At 39.0% G+C, this 20,955-nt stretch overlaps 1 protein-coding gene across 3 annotated transcripts in view; it reads right to left on the bottom strand.

Moving 5' to 3' along the window:
• nrxn2b (neurexin 2b) overlaps window positions 1-20,955 on the bottom strand; it is a 746,427-nt gene that overhangs the window by 565,656 nt on the left and 159,816 nt on the right. For all 3 annotated transcript variants that reach the window (XM_044097998.1, XM_044097997.1, XM_044097999.1), the window contains exon 4: window positions 17,091-17,120. In XM_044097998.1, coding sequence (XP_043953933.1) covers window positions 17,091-17,120 — 30 coding nt within the window. The remainder of the gene's footprint in view (window positions 1-17,090; window positions 17,121-20,955) is intronic.

Here is a 20,955-nt window from a genome sequence, read left to right as displayed (position 1 = left end):
TGCCTGTCAACAGTGACGCTCCCCTGTGGGTCTTCTTCCATGGAGGCTATCAAGGTTCAAGATGCAGCAGCGGTGCGGTCAGAAAGTGACGCTTCCTGACTTCAGAGTTCAGCTTGATTGGTTTTCCATGGTTTCTTTTCCTGCCATCTGCTCTATAAGTCTTATCAACCTGGAGCTGCTTTTTCTCGTGTGTTGTTGGAGATCGACTCCAGCCACAGAAATAATAAGAAGTTATTTTTAGTTTTGTTTAGGGAGCACCTAAACAAAATAATGTAAGTCCAAATCAGTCACACCTTTGTGGAATCAGTGTCACCAGTTAGGTAGTAACACTTATTGTGAATCGATCTCACCTGCTGCTGTGCAAATGGAACACACCACAGGTGGAAATGAGAGGCAATTAGCCAGACGGCCTCTATAAAAGAGCCATTTTGAAGATTTTTCTGGTTGAACTTTTCGTCACTCTTTCATTTTTGTCATTGCTGTCACACATTAAGCCATCATAAGGCTTTTTGATTTTTTTTTTTTTTGGCCCACTGTAGTTTCTCAAGTAGTACAGCTGATCCAAGATGGAACATTAATGCAGCGAAGGTGAGTAGATTTCCTGCATCTCTCTGCACAGTGTCTGGAACATCTACTAAGTACCGTGATACAGGCCAGTACATGGAGGGGCCCATAGCAGGTCACTGATGTGTATGTTGCTACTCAAACTGTCAGAAGCTGACTCCATGAGGGCCTAACGTCCTCATACAGGGCCGAGGCTTACAGCCCGACACCATGCAGATCGATTGGCGTTTTGATAGGCAACACCAAAATCGGGAGATTCGCCACTGGGGCCCTGTGCTCTTCACGGATCAAAGCAGGTTCACACTGAGCACATGGAGACACTGGAGAACGTTATGCTGCCTGCAACATCCTCCAGCATGACCCGTTTGGTGGTGGGTCAGTCCTGATGTGCGGGAGGCATTTCTTTGGGTGAACGTACAGCCCTTCATATGCAGCCTGAGGTACCAGGATGAGACCCTCAGACCCATTGTGAGACCACATACTGGTGCAGTGGGCTCTGGGATCCTACTTATGCTCGACAATGTCAGCCAATGTGGCTGAAGTGTGTCGACAGTTCCTGCATGATGAGGGTGTTGCTATTACGTGTGTTAATAAAGTTTTTCGATGAGAATATTTTATTAATAGAGATCTAGGATGTGATACTTTACTGTTCCATTTAATTTTATGAGCAGTGTAGATATTTTCTAATTACTATCAGCTCTAGTTAAAGGAACATAGAGCTCGTTTTTGTAGATGGTGTTGCAGCTTTTATTTTGAACATGGATATTAACTTTCTTTTGCAGCTACCTGGACAGCATTCTCTTCCATTTCCCTGCTTCATGTTTGATGTAACGTTGTGTTTACCACAAGTGCTGCGTCTCAAAGGCGGTGCTAGGGCCAACCAGGAGTTTTGCGCAGCTGAACGGTTGCCATGGGAGATTAGAGGATTTCTCAAACACACATGAATGAGTCATTTAAAAACTCCCAGATTGATTTTGATGACAGAATAACACTAAAACATGATGTGAAGCTCAAAAAAGTAGACTGCACATAATACCACCCCTTTAAGATATGCCTCACTGTCATATGCAGTAACATCTAAAATCTCCATTACAGATTTTAAAGGAGGAAATTCCAACCCACACTATGACTCTCTGACCACCGAGAATTTACTGATGGCATGTCTATGTGAAGGTCAAAGGGCATAAATGTCAGGAACATATCAGATTTAGTGTAGCTTGTGAGTCTTTGTTTGGTTCTATGTTATGAGTGTTGCTAAAATGATTCCAATCATAACTGTCTCAGCTGTCTGATAAATCTTCTCCGGAGGTAATCCTGAACCCATCTCTCTTAAGCATATGAAGGGGGGGAATACATTTATAATGTCATTCTGTGACTGAGTTGAACTGTGATCATTGTATAATAAAGTGGGAGTTCTCGGGGCACATGACGTGACCTGTCAGTTTCTCTAAGTGATGCTGCCAATGACGAGACGTGACTCGCCTGGGAAACGAGTCCCCGACCTCTAATCAATCTTGGACAGGGGGGTTGGGGCGGGGGACGCGGGGACTGAGACTGTCACACACCTCACGCTGTCACTCGCTCTCCCCACAGGGCCGACTGAAGGTCGCAGAGGGCAGCCTCGGTGCGCCGCTGTCCATCAACATCAGCGTCAAAGTTGTGATTAAGATTTGTGACAGCGGTGACAGATTAATAATCTATTCAGTTAATTTGCAGACACTGTTAATCATAGTGTGATGTGTTTCCATTGCTTATATTAACTCCTATATATATTTAAGAGTACATGTAGGAACTAAACCCCAAAATGTAACTGCACTATATCTGACCTCCTTTAGAAATTGATTTTAAACAATCATTATGTAAAATTTACTTCTTTGAGTTTCACATCATTTTATAAAAAACACACCACTTGATTATTTGATGCATGTTTGAGAACTCCTTTAAGCTCCTTGGCAACCATTCAGCTGTTCACAACACCTGGGTGGACCTAGCTCCGCCTTCAAGGATGAAGCTCCTCCTCGTTGCTTCAGCTTCAAAGTTTCTGGCTTCCGAATCCCACACTTAGCTCCTTCGAACTTCTCAGTGGACTGCCGGTAAAAACGTTGTTAAAGGGTCAATATAGAAGCGTCATCATGACGACTTCCTGAAGACAAGAGTCTCAGAAAGAGCAGGAGTTTTTTTTCCTTTTTTTTTTTAAGTGACAGGCCCAATTTGAAGGTGTTAAATTACAAAGTAAAATTTCTTTTAAATATGTTTGACATTTATAGCAACTGAATTGTTATATTCAGTTGCGATATATTGATTGTGATATAAAATGGCATTTTGTGCCTGGAAAACACATAATACTGCACCGTTAAACAATTATTGGTTTATAGTTAATACATATCCAGTTTATCAGTACTATTATCTCTCTATAAAAAAGCAGATAAAAAATACATTTTTTTTGGTTGAAGAGTTTGTCTTGTCTTATTCTCCTGTTCATCTGGACTGACTTCCATAGCTAGTGTGATGAACCAGGTCAAAGAGGTCACAAATTAATTTTAAATGGTTCCCCAGAACACACTATAAGGATTATTTATTTTAAACTGCATAAAAAGCAATGTCATCCACCTAAAAGCTCCAGTATCTGAATGAAGACTGAATATAAATTCTTTTTGATTCTTTTTTTGAATCAAATTCTTTTGATTCTTAAGAATTTGACTCTTTAGATTCTTTGAGCGTGTCCAGTGTGAGTCAACTGGACGTTATTTTGACCATCTACCTAAATACCTTTGATAATCATGACACACTCCTGTATAGCTACAGTTACCCACAAGGCCAGAGGCCACTTACAGCAGAAGAATATGCTTTCCCATCAATAACATGGCAACAGAAAACAATGGTTTAGCCTTTGAATCAGTAGGGAAAAGAACAAATTGAAAATGTTAAGGTCACCAAAAGTGTTTTTTTGTAACTTCTGAACATTCCGTTTTCTGACATCAGTAAAATTTCATATAGCTTTTTTCTGAAAGCTGTTTTTTTTTCCTTTTCAACTGAATCAGCTTCGGCCTTTTGTGTTTATGCCATTAGGCTCGCTACTCTCTCAGTGTTTTATTGACAGCTTGCTTTGCAAACTGCAGGTATCTCTGGTTAATGGCTGAGAAAATGTCAAGCAACAGCTAATTTCACAGCGATGACTTAATACACAGTGTGTGCGTGTGTGCGTGTGCGTACTGTACGGCTGCTGCATATTTATGCGTCGCATTTAGACGTACTCATGCAGCGCTCCGTTTTAGTTATGCAGACAGACAGAGAGAGAGAGACAGTATTCTTTCAAATTCAGTAGAAAGAGATGTTTAGAACCAAGAAAGGCCTTGGCCAATAAACTGCTGCCAATGCTGATTAAATTACCAAGGTCAAATGGTGGTAATTCAGTTGACTGATATCAGTGCTTTGTGATGGTCACACTAAAACATTGACTTTGTTGTTCCTTAAGTCACTTTGAAACTTATCAGGCTGTTTGCTTAGAGCCATTTGTGTGAAAGGCTCAACTTCCTGGCTGCCATCTTTCTTCGTTGTGTCAATATTTCTATTGGGTTTTCCTGTTTTGGTCAAAGCACATTGTCCGTGCTCCATTATGCGGTCAATCACATTTAGGAAGGTTTTAAGAAAATATGTAGAACTTGAACAAGAATCAAACTGCAACTATGTGACAGCAGAAAAAGAGGTGGTTGATTTGATATGCGAGACTGACCACCGGTCAGAAGGAAACAAACCCCATAGAGAATCATCAAACAGAGAGGTAAGACTTCATCCCTTGTCCTGCCTTGTCCTGTTCTCCAGTGTCTCCAGCAGTCTTTAATCTGGACTAACTTGATGTGATCAACCTTTTCCATTTTGGCTTTTTCCCATTTCTATAACCTTTGAGGTTTTATGTCGTGTGAGTTCACGACTTCTAGAATGGCATTCTTACATATACAAAAAAAGTGTCTCAGAACGTGATGATTTCAACTTTCACTCTTTAAATGGAATAATTTATTTATAATTTCATCTTTAAAAAATTGGGAGGATAACAAAGGAAATGGTGTTTGATTATTTAAAATGGCATATGTGGCGTTTTCTGAGCTTTTCATTTTCTGAGAGTGCATTATTATTGTTATGCATTTGGATAATTTTTAGGAGACCCCATATTGTGGGGTCAAGGTTTCCTGCAGGACCTTTGTGTTGACAAACTGAAAGAAACAAGTATTCCTGTTTTGACTTGGTCTCTTTATACTGAAATGCCACTTTCATCTTTGATTCTGTCTGATGGTAGCCAACAGAAAATCATATAAAACTCAACATTTCAAGGACTGTATACGTCCTGTTTCAGATATCAGTCTTTATTTGGTTACTGTCTAAAAACAGACAGAATGAATCTGCTTCATTTCTGACCAGTCCACTTTGTGTGTGTGTGTGTGTGTTTTGCATAGCTCAGAGGAAAACAGGACATACCCTGCCCTTAGTGAGCGGCGGCTCTGATGGCTATCTCACCCTGGACCTAGTCTATTACATTTGAGGTCAGATACAGATCAGACTAGATATTCCCCTTCTTTTTTTTATGTTCAGTATCTCCAAGGAGATCTCTGCCGAGAGACTATCTCTCAGGCCTCGGCTTATTTCATTACAAGCACGCATCAGGCCGGCCTCACCAAAACAAAAAAAACAAAACAAAAAAAAATGGCTGCTAGCCGCGGCAGGGGAACATCTCTTACACGCAAATTAAATGGTCCACAAGCTAAGCAGGTGCAATTCCAGAGCCAAGAGCCTGGAAATGTTTTCAATTTAGATCTATTAACTTTCTTTTTTTATACTGTATTGTAAACCACGGTTTATTTAAGGCCCCTTAATTACTTTGCCACGGTTGAAACGGCTTCAGGGTAGCTTGTTTAGAGCATTATGTCTGCATCATAGAAATTGCTAAGCCAACAAATAAAAAAGGCCAAGGGATTCCACTTGCATCTACACCCTACACTGTAGATATAGCAATATGAACGATTTTTTGTCCCTTTATTTACAATGAGACATTCTACAGAGACTCAATTTGAGATGTGTAAATATATATCAAACCATGAACATCCATGTTTACACATTATTTTTTGTTGGGTTTTGCTGAAAACTAACCTGGACAGTGATCACATGTCACTGATACCTCTGTAGAAATCCAAAAAACATCTTTCTACTAATTTGTAACTTTGTCAATTCAGGGTATTATTCCATAATATGATTAAGTTAGTGAATAGTATTAGCTCAGGAGGCTTTCACATACTTGCTTTGACAATTTCCAATTGATATGGTCTTGTGTTTTATTAACTTTATAATCTAATATGCTATTTAAAAGTGGTTCAAACTCTATCGGTCCACACAAGCGAACCTCCTGGTGCCATGTCTAATTCCTAACAGGAAGTTGTAGTTGTTTTGACGTCAGACCACTGTCCTCAGTAACAGTAACGAAGTTGGGGGTGGGGTCTAAAATCCTACTTAGAGTTTTCCAGAGAATAAGGGAACACACAAAAATTACTAACTTTTTAAAACTTTTGTAATCAGTTTTGTAACCATTAAACAATGATTACATGTTGCCATTATTGTTTATGATGGGAACATGAAGACACATGTTGCCATTATAAAATAACTCGCAATTAAGCATCGGCAAAGCTAAATGCAATTTTCACAGGTGGCGGAACATTATTGTCAACAGCTGCTGAAAGTAACTAAAAAAGTTACTTTTAATGTAACTCAGTTAATTATTAAAAATCAAGTAGTCAGTAATCCATGTTACTTTTCCAAGGAGTAGTCAGTAATCCGATCAAAGTCACGTTTTCAAAGTAACTATGCCATCATTGGCGCTACACTGCCCCCTACAGGCTTGGCATGTTTAAAACAACGTTTAGGGGGAAATTTGTGCAAGTTCATGTCGATGAAGACTGAAATTTATCTTGTGTATATTTGTTTCTTTTTTTTAAAAATGACGTGTTGGAGATATTTGTTTTATAAAGAACTGGCTATATATTTACAAAGGCTTAGTCTCTTAGCTCATTTTCTTATATTCCAAGACCTGTACTCTGATATGCTCAGAATATTTTATTTCAATAAAATATTTTGTCTCGTTAACAGATCTGCTTTGCATTTGGGTCTTTTTTTAATAAATCTGTCAACTAAATGAAGGGTTATGAGTATAAGGGAAACCATTTCAAGATTCTGTCACAAGTTCCAAGTTTTAAAGATTTAAATGAAAGTTCTTAAATCATAAATATTTATTTTGTTTAAGACATCTCATTTATTTTGAAGGTTGTAGTAGCTGATTGCCTAAAGGCTGGTTTTTGCACTCTGGTAATTAATAAAATTACTTAGGTACGTGACATTGTTTCATATAAATGCGGTAAATGTTCATTATGCAACTCTATGGAATAATTACCTTAATTCGCTTTGTAAATCAGGTATAATTTTGGGTTCATTTAAAACAGACAAGATTACTTTTTTTGCATATCCGAGGTGTTACTATTATTGTGAGTCTTGTCTAAAAATGCTGAAGTAATTAGTCAACAAATGTATAATAGGGAGAGATTTTGACTCCAACACTTTAGGGCTTCTTCCAGCTTAAATTCACAAGTATAGAAACAAATACTTAACATTTACTGGTTTTTAGAATGTTGGAATAAAATTGGCAGCATTTCAGGTGTGCGAAACCTTTGGAAGTCATGTACCAAAGCAGTTTCCACTTTAAAGTGCTGAAGATCCCAAATACAAAGAATGGACAGGCAACATTCTGTTGTATCCAATGTGTTTGTTGTTTGTTTCACAGTGATGTGTATTTTTTCTCTGCTGAAGTGACGGCGATGTTGCATTGATCAAGTGATAAAAGGTTGAATCCAACAATATAAAAAAAACTAAAATCAAAAAGGTTAGAACCTTGATGTTATATTTATGTTGGTCAAAGCAGTCTATTCATGCATATGGACACAGAAACTAACTACTGCTGCTAATGACGACTTAAAATTGGGTTAAGGAGGATTTTAAAGGGGCAGTATTCTATGTTTTACAGTCACAATCCAGTTTATAGCACAATCAAGTAACTACCTTAAGTGGTTCAAAAATGCTGTGTATCAAATATGACTTAATAAATTTTACTTTCTTAAAATCAGGTTTCTGTCTCTTTAAAAATCCCTACTCTTTCTGAAACTCCGCTTACAGGAAGTCATCACAACAAGGCTCCTCTATTAACCTTTTAATGCCATTTTTTTTTTTTTTTTAACCAGCGTTTCACTGAGAAGTAGCTCCTATAAACAGTTCCATCAGGTGTCTGCTAATTGTTGCTGGCTAGTCTGCAATTAGCAAACTAGCAAACTTGCTGAGCGGGAGGTTGGGGTGTGTGTGTGTGTGTGGGGGGGGGGGGGGGGGGGACGCTCTGTGAGGCAGAAGCTTGAAAACTGCAGCTCAGAGGAGGAGCTTTGCCTCAAAGGCAGAGCTAGAGCCACCCAGGTGTTTTGCACACCAAATGGTTGCCATGGGAGATTAAAGGATTTCTCAAACTTGCATGAAAGAATCAAGGCAACACTCCACGTATGTTTTTGAAGAGGGAACAGTCAATTTTACATAATACTGCCCCTTTAAAACGTCTCAAAATGTGAACACGTTGAGCTGAAAATGTTTATTTCGAACATGATAGAAGCATAAAATCACACACATAAACAAGGAATGCAGAAAACATATTTTTGTACAATAATCTTAACTTGCTCAAAAAGGAGTAGGAAGAAGAAAGAAACTTATGAACTCTTACCCTATAAACTCACAATATTTTCAGATGGACCCCCACTATTAATATACATGTATGTATAGACATACATATATATTAAAAAAAAAAAATCTTATTTACTAGATTTTCAGGGTAAAAAAAAAAACAGTTCATAAACAATAGTTTATACATGTCACTTGCAAACTAATTCTAGTATAATAATCATGTTCATCACGAATGTGATAAACTTTCTCTCCAGAAAAAAATTTTTTACTGATTTTTTTATTTGAAGGTTTTTCACCGGAGAATAACGTGAGTGTGTGTTAGTCTGGAAACGTTCTTATTTATTTATTTTTTATTTTTTGTAGACGGGGAGATAAGGATCAGACTTCAGGCAGATAGGACTCGAAGCCCGGGGTTCGTCCTCCATCAGTCTGTGAAGGACAGCTGATATTGATTCTGCTGGCCTGATTATGTGGCAGCATACAGTGAGATTTATAGAACTGACCGAGACCCGTTTTAAAAATTTACTTCCACAACACAGAGATTTATGAAAAATTGAATAATCTCTAAATCCTCGGGCCAAACTAACAATGTTGTTGAAATATTGTCTTTAAACACGGAGGAGCGCTGTATTGATTTCATTTCTCCTGTCGGTTGCTTGGCCAAGCCGTGTTGTTCAGCCGAAAGGTCAAATTTACAGAAACGCCCCAGTTAATAAAAAATAAATAAATAAATTGCTCAGTTTACTGAGGAATGAACTCATTCACTTTCTACAGCTGGGAAAATAAGTGCTGAACAAGTGAAAATTTTCTGAGTTTTAATATCTCTAATGGGACGACTGCCATGAAACTCACAGCGTCTGTTTCCCTCACGCCAAAGTGAACCAAACATGCAAGAAGAAATGTGTGCAATACTTTTTGTCACCTGAAGAGCCCAGATTTTAAATAATATAATTCCTAATATTTAATAAATTTTTTTAAGATGAAGTAACAAAAAAAAATCAATAATTTAGTCGAATGTTTTAGAAAACATGACACATTAGAAATTTTGGGTGAAAATTAATTAGCATTTTGTTTAAAATAAAACCCAGAACCTGTTGAGCATTATAGTGATTTTATTTTCCAGTTTTTAAATATTTGTTTGAGATCAGTATTTGTAGTCCTGCGCCAGCTCACAACGCACGCACGCACCACAACCCCCCTCCCCACCGTCTCGATCCTCGCAAGGCGCGCACGCACGACCCTCCCCGGTCCGCAGGAAATTTACGAAGGCTTGAGCCGGTCCGCTGTACTAAAAAGGTTGGAGACCACTGGTTTAGAAAACATGACACATTAGAAATTTTGGGTGAAAATTAATTAGCATTTGCCTAAAATAAAACCCAGAACCTGTTGAGCAATATAGTGATTTTATTTTCCAGTTTTTAAATATTTGTTTGAGATCAGTATTTGTACAGCACTTTGGCAAACCTGCTGATTGTAAAGTGCTTTATGTATTCATATTGTATTTGGAAAAGCTAAAGTCAGACCAAAAACATTAAAAGATCTGAAATGTTAATTTGGCACCAATATATGTAAGATGTCCAAGAGAAAAAATTTGAATTGGCAACGTATTACATTCTGCTCCTCTTCATGTCCTGACTGTATCTCCATTTAAAATAAATGTTAACCTCTTACTTTGTATCGTTAGAATAGACTTTATTTACCAAGTCAAATGGAAGAGAATTACTTCTCTTTTTTTTTCTTCTCTCCAACTTATTCCAGTGGTTAGGATCAGCTGACAAACTTTTGGATTGAGTTTGGGGATAAAGTTACTGGAGCAAAAAGAGCAGCAATTCCTGGAGAGGTCGAGAAGCGTTTGAAGGCAGGGAGGAGTTTTGCCAATAATCGTCTGATAAACAAACTGAAATAAAATGCAGCGTCCTGTCGGAATGGAGTGATGGCCGGCTGACAGGTGGGTGCAGATTACAGCGAGACCTCCTGAGGCAAAACAGACTGCAGTATAATAGGTGACATCCGATTCCTGTGGATGTCCTCACTGTAATCTAAAACAGACGGTTTTACCGTTGTGTAGGGTAAGGCTGAAAAATGACTCGTGGTAATGCAAAAAATGATTATTGATGGGATTTTACAAAGTACTGAATTAATGTGAGAGTCAAAGGACAGGAAGTAGGTATTTAAATGAAATGATATGTTTTAATGCCGTATCATTCAGAGTGGACATTAAGAGGACACAGTGTGAGGTAAGTGATGATTAAAAATCATTTGTCTGGTTTGACATTTGTTTCACAAACGATTGGAGAAGACATGTTGAAAACTGCATCGTAAGAAACAATATGGAGCTGTAAGGATTGGACAAGAGTGTACAGAACAGTGTTATCAGCATAGAAATGATTAAAATTTCAGGTTGGGTTGACCTAGCATAGATCCCTGAGGAACGCCCCAAAGTCGACATCATAGGGTCAGACTGGACAGTGAAAGCCTCCAATGACCAAAGCTGTAACATTAAATCACACTATGCATTTCTTTAAAATTATTATTTTAAGCAGGCTGATTAAGATGTTATCAACTTTAGCCAGAATGCTAAATAAGACCAAATATTACTCTGTAATGATGACACAGATAATGTCACAAACACTTTAGGTCAGGAGTGCCCAACTCCACTGCTACAGATTTAAGAGGTGTCCTTGATCAGACACATCTGACTTAAATATCTAGAACGTCTCCACAGAGATCTGGCAACAAACCAATTTGTTTCAGGTGTGTTGACCCAGGGTGACCTCTAAAACATGTTATACATGTTGAACCCTTAAGGCCAGACTTTGAATAGAACTGCTTTGGGTATTTCTGCAATACAGCCAACGCCTGGCTCTCAAGTCAAACTTAGACTATTGTAATATTCTATAGAGTGGCTTCACTGTTTATTAACTAATTTTGCAAGAGTTATGGTTAAACAGAGGCAGGCTTGGGTCTGTATTGGTTTAATACGTCATATCACTAAAACGAGGGTTGACAGCCACAGATTTCCAATCATGGGGGAAGTCATAAGTTTGTAGGGAGAGGTTAAATAGATTAGTGATACGTGTAGGCCTGTCGCGATAAAGGATAAATCAATTGATCGAACAATAAATTAAAACTATCGACGTCATTTTAATTATCGCCTTTATCGTCTCTTCCGGCCTTTTTCTCTTTCTGTTGATGACACTGAATGAAAAAAGGCTCAACTCCACTGACCCTCCGTTTCTCATTTCCTTAGTGTAATGTCCAGTTCACACTACACCATCCTAGAGGTGTGGGCCGATTGTCAGCCCATTTTCAAAACATGAGATCATACATTAGCCGACAGAAATCTTAGGTATAGCCGATTTATCGGGTTTGATCCTACCGTGTGGTGTCAGACAATGGGCACAAAATAATGGCTACGAGTCCAGTGAACTTATTTTAAAACCAGGCATTAATCAATGCTTTACTACAATCTACCTGCAACGCATGTGGCTCTAGTGTCAGCGTAACGTCCTGACTGGATGAAAATCATTAGAACCTATTTATGTCACGTTAACGAAGAACAGCTGAAAAGTTACTGGGTTCATCAACATAGTGGCGCCAACTCCTCTCCTAGTCATTTCTGTATTCTTTGCACGAAATGTTTTATAAACATTAATGTTGTTTCCACATATCATCTCCAATGTCCGCTGGACTTCGGGTTGCACCGTGTCAGCTGTTTGGGATTCCCCTCTGTAATTTCCCCTCAGAAAGCACAGAGGAGAATCCGCGCTTTCTGATTGGCTACCTGTCACATTCAACAGGCTGCGTTAACGCTCCCAGTCAGGGGAAACCCCTGATTTAGATCGGAGCAGCCACAACGATCTACCGTAACACACAACACACTACAGTATGATCACAAGCGACAATCTTAGAACGACCAAAGTTCTAAGATTGTCATATGGGGAAAACGTAGGTGTGAAATAATGTGTAGTGTGAACTATTGCATCAGGTAGTCGGATGTCGCCATCTTCTCTATTTAAATCTAATGATTACTGAAGGGCAATATAGTATACAGACTTCATAATCTGTACTCTTTTGGTTAAATCCAGTATTTATTTACACTTTGGTATTTTTATTCAAGTACATTTTTGTTAATGGAGACTGAGAATCCATTTTATTTTTGTTTTTGGTTGTTTTGTTTATCAGTTCCAGCGCTGGCTGTTCTTTTGAAAATAAAGTGTATCTATCTTTGACAGATAGATACACTATCTTCCAAATTGCATACATTATTATGTCATTTCCATTAAATCAGTGTACAAAGGTCTTCAAACAATACTATCGTCTATCGCAATAGTTTTTTGAGACAATTAATCGCTCAGCAAAATTTGCCGTCGTGACAGGCCCAGATACGTGTGATGTTATTTACTGCTAACCTCTGAAAGATTCTCCAAACCTGGTCCTTGAGATTTGGATACATTCCTGCTCCATCACAGCTGAATCACATAAATGACTCATTATCAGACCTTTCCCAAGCTTGATGGTTTGCTGAAGACCTAATTCAATCATTTGACTTGATGGTGATGCATCTAAATAAAAGTAAAAAGGTTTCAGGCATGTGTTTTATATCCTTACAAGAAGCCACAACTTTGGCCATTTGACACAGTTTGGACCACAGTGTGTGGACATTTTAAATCTATACATTGCAACTGGATATAATTTTAAAGGACATTTTCAAGGATGGATGTTAGTAATGTGTTGAAATGTTTTTTACGTGGGATACATTTGAACTGGTCAGGATGGGGAAGGGGCTAACTAGAAGCCTTAGGGGGAAAACGAAAGGCAAGACCCTGTTCTGTTTTTATGGCCTCCATGTCAAAGCGCTTCACATCCCATCACCCTGCAGCTGAAGGATCCAGTTTGATGATCAGACTCCATTAGCAGATTGTCCTGCTCAAGTCCCTCTGAGGTTTCCCATCACCTACAACCCCAGGCAGGACATCTGTCTGGACAAACAGCTGGTTCATGATGGTTTTCAGCAGCTTTCTTGATGGAAGACCTATACTGAGCTGCTGCTGTGGGCCAGGAGAGAAGACCAAGTCTGAGCTGCTAGGAGAGGTTGACGCAAATCACCAACATTTCTAAAATCTGACATGCTTTTGTCCACTAAGGAGAAAGGCTTAACATTTATCAAATCTGACACACACACACAAATAAGACTAAATCATAGTTGATGCCAATTACTTGACACTATCAGACTGATAAGCTCAGTGAAGTGTATTTTGCATTTATGACATTCCAAAATTATTTTAATCCTGTCATTAAAATTAATCTTCTAAAGCAGTGTTATTCAAAACGGAGGAATTATGGGAGGCCTCAGAAAGCAGGAGGGAGGATGAGAAAAAAATAATCTAATAAATATTTTACTTTTTTTTTTAAATAAATTCTAATTTGGTTCTTAAGCTTTATTGTAAAACTATAAGCTGGAATCATTTATTGACAAGTTTGCCCTGCGCATCTTTCTGATTGGCTGCCAGTCCAACTGATCACGCCGCTTCGCTCCTCAGGCTAGCATAGCTATGAGGTCCGGAACTCCTGTTGTAAGGAATTACAAAAGGTCAAAATTCTTCTTTTTTTTTTTTTTTTTTTTTTTTTGCTAAAATGTAGTTTTATTATTTTATACAGTACCAGCTTCTCTTAGCTATCTTTAAAAAAGTTATTGATAAAAGTTTTAGATCCTGCTTCCTGCCCAGACACACACACACACACACATATATATATATATATATATATATATATATATATGAAAGAAGAAGCAACAAAAAATCAAGAGCTTGCCCTTGAAGTATAAAATCTGACAATGAATGTCTCATGTTGGATTTAGAGCAATGCTAGAGGGAAATCACGATGGATAAATGCTGGTGTCGTGTCAGATTTCCTGCTGTTCTAGTGTTTTCCTTTCCTATTTTTCCAGTTTGTGCTTTTCTCTCCTTAAGCATGTGGGCTTTGATGAACAGGCGGCTCAGTTTGGAGTGGATCCCAGAATGCATACCTGATAAAGTTCAGCTGAGGTAGGTTTATGGAAATGTTAACGAGACAAAAAAAAAAAAAAGGAAGAAAAAGAGGCAGTATAAAGATAACAGGATTACGCTTAGAAAACATCTGCTCAGAGTATTGAATGCCTTCTCTTTTTAGTTGCTAAGCCACACAAAAGCTACGGAAGCGTTTAACTGCCCGAGCGCCGAAATAAATTTAGGTTGAGCATCTCGGTTAAATGAGGAAACTTTTCTCCCTGTGAGGAGACGCAAAACTCCTTTAAATGAGAAAAGTTTCTCGTTTTAACAAGATTTTAAAAACACATTATAACGGCGTCTACTTCTTATTAAAACCAAAACATCTTTTAAATACGAAAGGTCGTAACAGAAAAAAAGCTACAGCTCTGGGGATTTGTGTGGCGTAGAGGAAACAGGGTGAGGAGGAGAATCATAGCAACTCTGTGCTCATTTATCCCCTTCATGTTGTTTTTATATCTTGTCTTTATAAAATGACATCAAACTCAGCTTGGTATAATGAGAATTATTAAGATTATCAGGATGGCTCTTAAAGTGGCAGTATCATGTACAAAAGACTTTATGAGCTTTATGTTATATTGTTAGTCCCTTATCAAGAACATACCTTAAGTGTTGCCTTCATTCTTTCATGTATGTTTGAGAAATCTTTTAATGTCCATGGCAACCATTCTGCTGTACATAATGCCTGGGTGGACCAAGCCCCGCCTTCGAGAACGCAGCTCCTCCTCAAAGCTGCAGTTTCCTACTTCTCAGTGCAACGCTGGCAAAAACGTTAAAGCGTTAATAGAGGAGCCATGTTGTGATGACTTTCTGAAGGCGGCGCTTCAGAAAGAGCAGGAAATTTTTCCAATTTAAAGACATTAAATTATGAAGTCATATCTATTGATCGATCGATAGATAGATAGAACTGAAGTTAACATTGTTAATATTGTTGTCAACTACCACTGCGCACCAGAAAGTCTGGAGAGGAAATGCCTTTTCCTACCTTTTTTTCCTTCATTAAATACAGTCCCTGAAATATCGCCAGATCTTCTTCCCAGTCGGCCATGTTTGTTTACTCTGAACTCACGCTTGGTCTCGAGAAGTTTTGAGAGTTTTCCCATCTTACATCTGAATGTTGGTGAATGAAATCGGTTCATATGTGATGTTTTGCTCGACACCTCCCACTGTGTGACTAAACCTGTTATAGCAAAGATTTTTTATTTTTTTGAAACCATTTTGTCCATAGCCTCAGGTTTTGAAAATCAGCCGACAATTTTAGAATCTTGTCATGTGAACCAGACTTTAGTAACGGTTTACAAACGTTGTCTCATTAACCAAAATTGCCAAGTCAATTTTGATCAAAATTTTGGTCAAGGTTTTTTGACCAAAAATTTTTTGTGTGGTTTGGGTTGTTTTTCTTTTCTTGGAAGAGTAGTTTTGTTGTAAATCCAAATGGCCCCCGGGCCGCACTTTGGACACACCTGTATTAGAGGGTGATCAAACTGTGTTGGGTAAAGTTTCAGGCTGCCTCTTTTTAAACCACTTGAAGGAAAAGCAAATATATGAAAGCTTGGATTGTTATAGGAGGCTGATATGATAATACCAATAAAAAAAGACAATTACATAAAAAGTAGAGCAGCTTTTTTTGTCCTTGCTTTCGTGTGACATGGTTCATAATGAGAGGAGAGGCACCTCTTTCTATTCCAGTAAAGGTCAAAACATTCATTGCACATGTTCACTTTCCTCTGGTGAACTTTGCTTTAACACCACATTCAATAAGGAGGACTCGGCGAGAGGCCAGAGGCTGAAAAAGGGCAGGAAATGAAAACACATCAGTGGGGTGGGTGGGGTGGGGGGGAATCTCGCCGAGTCGTTTAAGACCAATTCTGTCAACCTGTTAAAAAAAAAAAAGAAAGGGAAATCTGTGACAAAAGAGGATGTGTAGCAGACATTTAACAGCTGTTGTGTCACACACAGAAAAAACATCAGCAGAAATCTGTGTTCATGTCAAAGCATTTCCCATGAAAAGCAACGTTCAAAACGTGACCCCAGTTCATCTTGGTCACAGTCAGCCCATCGAAGAAAATATACAAAATCATTGCCAAACAATGGGAATGTCAGCAGAGTGGTGATGAGAAACTCTGCACATTCGACAAACACTTTCACCTCAAAGTGTTAGTGAATGGATGCTGGAAGGCATTTCGCTGTTAAAACATTGACCAACAAACACATTTCCAATAGAATCTGAAGTTTTTTCAGGTTAAGTTTTTTTTTTCTTTTTTTTCTTTGATTAAGCCCAAGCACAAAGGGATAGCAGAAAAGTGTTACCTTCAGCCCCCGAGGTCAGGCCGGCGGGGTCAAAGGTGGTCAGTGTTGAAGTCCAGGACGTGAGCCATAGGACAGGACAAAGGGTGGACACACATTGGCGGAGGGCACAGAAAAAACACAAAGATAATGGCAGCAAGGGAGAGGAAGGAGGCACAATCAAAGAGGGTGTGGGGGGGGATGAGGGAAAGTTAAAGAGGACATGGACAAGAAGAAGATGAAAAGGATTAAACAGAGCAGGGGATTTGGGAGAAAAATGGAAGGATACGCCACAGAGGGAAGGTGGAAAGCAGAGGAGGAATTTGTGAGGAAGAACAGTAGCTTTGGGAGCGTAGAGGCTTAGTCAATTCCTCTTTAAAAAAGGCAAAAAAAGAAAACGAACAAAAAAAAGGGAACAAAAACCGAATAAACCCATACCTTGGTCGTTTAACGTCAGGTGCGCCAGACCTTGAAGGGGAAAAAACAGAAAAAAGGAACACAAAGGAAGAAAAAGAAGGTCATAAAAGGCACGGGAAGGAAAAAAAGCATTGTCACAACGTTGGACTGCAGTTTGTGACAGACATCCTGGGGCAGACTTGGATGTCAGAGTTTAAAAGTAAAAAGAAAAAAGTACAAAAAAACAAAAAGCTAAAACAAGAACAAAAAAAACAAAAAAAAGAAAGAGTGAAAGATAGAGAGATAGAGAGCGAATAACAACAGAAAACAAGCAAAACACTTCTTGAGTGAGGTGTGAGGGGTTCTGGAAAACAACAAAAAAAAAAAAGCATTTTCATTTGGCGCAACCGCCGAAGGCTATTGCTCACACAAATGCTTTTTTTTTTTTTTTTCCCACTGAAATACTTATGGAACACACAGAGAACTGTTTGGCAGAAAAACAAGCTTGGATCTGATTGGTTATCTCCAACGCTACCTCAAATCACAAAGCCAGAACCTGAGCCGATTTACACGACGCCCTTTCAGAGGCTCCCAGACCCGTCAAACGTTTCCACGTCGGCCATCTTTCACCTGCCAACCTCAAACCGCTGCCGTTCCTGATGAGACCACTGTTAAATACGCAAAGTCTTACCAAGGATGTTTTGGTCTGGAGCACTGGAATTAAGACAAAACCAACTTTGAAGTAACTTTACAGGAAGAAATGAGAGCTTGTTTTGGGTCAATATTGTTTAAATTTTGATGAAAAAGTTCTAGTTCCATGGACATATTATTTCACTTATAATGAGACTTTTTTCCCAAATTGTAAATTATATAATCTGCCAGTGGAACTAGAACTTTTTCACCAATACTAAGGGATTATTGACTTAAAACAAGCTTAATGACGAGTTACATTTAAGCTAATTTTGTCTTAATTCAAGTGTAATACGGCAGAACTTGGAAAAATTGCAAATTTCAACTGTTGGTTTTCTATCTTCAACTGCCTTGTTACCAAAATGTGCGATATATAAGAAAACATGACCGAAAGATTTATACTTCTGGAAGAACCTAAACAAAAATCCTTGGCAAAATTTTGTGACTTTGCAGTGCGTGATTGACCAACACAAAGTTGAAGATAATAACAAACAGAAAAGGTTTGTGTTTTGTTGATGAATAAAGCTGTTCTACCACAAAGTGGTTGAGATCAATTCTAACACATTGGCGCGTTGGAAAGGTCCCATCAACGTACAGGGCGAAATCCAATTGAAAAACTGCAGCACAAAATAAAAACGTCTTTTCAAAGTCAATTTCCATGCAGCTTTGTCTTGTCTTTTTTTCTTTTTTTTTTGGATGTTAAAACCGGTTGCAGACACCAAACCATCCCCAGCTGTGATTTGAGGTGAAGACGACTCAGGAAATCATGCATCCGTTATGCACCGCCTTCTGTTGGTCGATCCCACAAAATCCCTGTAAAAACACACTGAAGTGTTCGCTCAGACCGTGACGTGTGAAAACGTTTGAAGGGGAATGAATCGCTCTGGAAGGCACGCTAAGAACTTGAAACAACACAAAGCAGATCAAATAGCGTCGGCACAACCGCAGCGTCATACCGTCGCCATGGAAACCTCATACTGATGGACGGCTACTTTACACAAACTGTGTAAGACATGCAGCTACATTTTCTGAAAACACATAAATCTGATGATTCTTTGCTTTGGGTTATAACTAGATAAATATATGAAGGGGGTGTTGAGCCTAAACCACAGAGAAAACCTGGTATAAACTACAGGTCTCTATGATGATCTTTAACTGAATGTAGACAGAAGAAACATGCTGGCTTATGAACGCTTTACTGCCAGACTGTTTCACTTCAGCTCCTAGTTGCCAAGTATTTCAGCGTCTATGTTTCTGTCAAATTCATCTAAGCTTCTAAGGAAATAGAAAATACCAAAGTGATGTGTGTTATGCTGTCTGTTTACAGCAGGGGTCTCAAACTCCAGTCCTCGAGGGCCGCAGTCCTGCAACTTTTAGATGTGCCTCTGCTGCAGCACACCTGAATAGAATAATTAAGGCTCTGGAGAACTGATCTACACAAGGTGGAGGTAATTAAGCCATTTCATTCCAGTGTTTTGTACCTGTGGCACATCTAAAAACTGCAGGACTGCGGCCCTGGAGGACTGGAGTTTGAGACCCCTGGTTTATGGCCATCTATCTGTGACTTTTTCTGACTCTATCTCTATTTATCTGTCTGTCTTTGTCTCTATTTTTGTTTCTATCGTTTTTATCTCTTTGTCTCTATCTCTTTCTCCATCTCTGTATCCGTTTGTCTGTCTCCATCTCTTTCAGTTTTCGTCTGTCTGTCTATTTCTGTGTCTATCTGTCTGTCTCCGTCTATCTTTCTCTGTCTGTCCATGTCTGTCTGTTTCTCTGTCTGCATTTTGAGCCGCTTCTGTTTGTTTGTGTCTTTTCATCCACCTGTTTCTTTGTGTGTATCTGCGTCTCTGTCTGTCCCTCTGTTTCTCTGTGTGTCTGTCTCTTTCTGTTTGTTTATCCCTCATATCCATCAGTCCATACATTTCCACATCTGTCTGTTTCTTGCTATCCATTTATTTTGAATATCTGTCTATATGTTTGTCTGTTTCCATCTATCTGATTCTGTCTATTTGTTTCTGTCTGTCCATCTGTCTGGTTTTGTCAATCTGTCCCTGCCTGCCTGCTTGTGTTTCATCCATGAGTCTGTCATTACCCCCCATTTCTATCTATGGGTCTGTATTCATGAACTCGTACGGCACCATGTATTTTGTGAACAGAGTCCTTCGAGAAAAACACTTTGAGGAGCAAAAAAATGAAACCCTGAGGCCTAAAGCGGAGAACATCCCCAACTAAAAAGAAATTGGATTTATCCTCGGGCAGCAGCAGGATATAAAACGGCATTACAGGTCACAAACAAGGAGACCGTAAAGGTCAAATCTTTTTCGAGCCAGCCTGTCTTTCGGTGATCGATAGCTCCTCAAACACAAAGCTCCTGGCGGCCTGAGCAAACAATCGAATGTCAGCAACAATTCAGTGTCAAACGGCGGCGTTTGGGCACTGTACGGAGAACAGGAAGGGCCCAAACAGGAGCCACGCAGAGAAAACAACTCAGCTAACGGTGATCTAAAAGGCAGTTCAGGTTTTTACTCAATGCTGCCTTATTTTTAGTCTTTTTAGGGGCCAAAGACGACATAAAGGCCTGTTGAAAGATTAACAACATATCTATGTTGTAACTCTGCTTTAAAAAACCAGGACATTATAAACGTCTGATGAAGATCTAGCAGTTGTAAAATAAAGAAAGAACTTCATAATATCTGGTGAAGTACGAGAAAAGTTTAGCTCTCCTGAACAGACTCTGGTTACAGCCGACGACCGACTGACTGACTGGATGGTAATAAAAGGTTTTCCAAACATTAACCGCATATAAACAAAGACCAAAACACAACAACTGATTATAGAATTCTAATTTTGCTAACACATAGCCTCCCATAACCCAGCCTAGCATATTGGACTAAAGAGACTTAAATGACTACAAGATAGTCCTGCTGTTCTTTATATAATGCGTCCTGTGATCCAGGGCTAGAGGGAATGTACATGCAGAGTGTGTTATTTATCCGGTGGAGGTCGGGTTCCTGCCGGCCCCCTTTGCATAAAGACCAATCATTCTCACTGTGCCACTTTCTGGTTTTGTTCCCTGTGCTCATAGTCCATTAAGGAGATAAGGCTGAGGCTCCTCCAAGGAAACAGAATGCTGCCGTCGCCGCATACCAAATCACTCAAACACACCACCGTCTTCATGTCGTCTCATTCCAGCCTCACGTGGCTGAAGCAGCCGAAC

This window comes from Gambusia affinis, linkage group LG18 (genome assembly GCF_019740435.1).
Source record: "Gambusia affinis linkage group LG18, SWU_Gaff_1.0, whole genome shotgun sequence".
Lineage (NCBI taxonomy): Eukaryota > Metazoa > Chordata > Actinopteri > Cyprinodontiformes > Poeciliidae > Gambusia > Gambusia affinis.
Note: the sequence above shows the minus strand (reverse complement) of the source record. Positions and strands in the feature narration are given on the sequence as shown.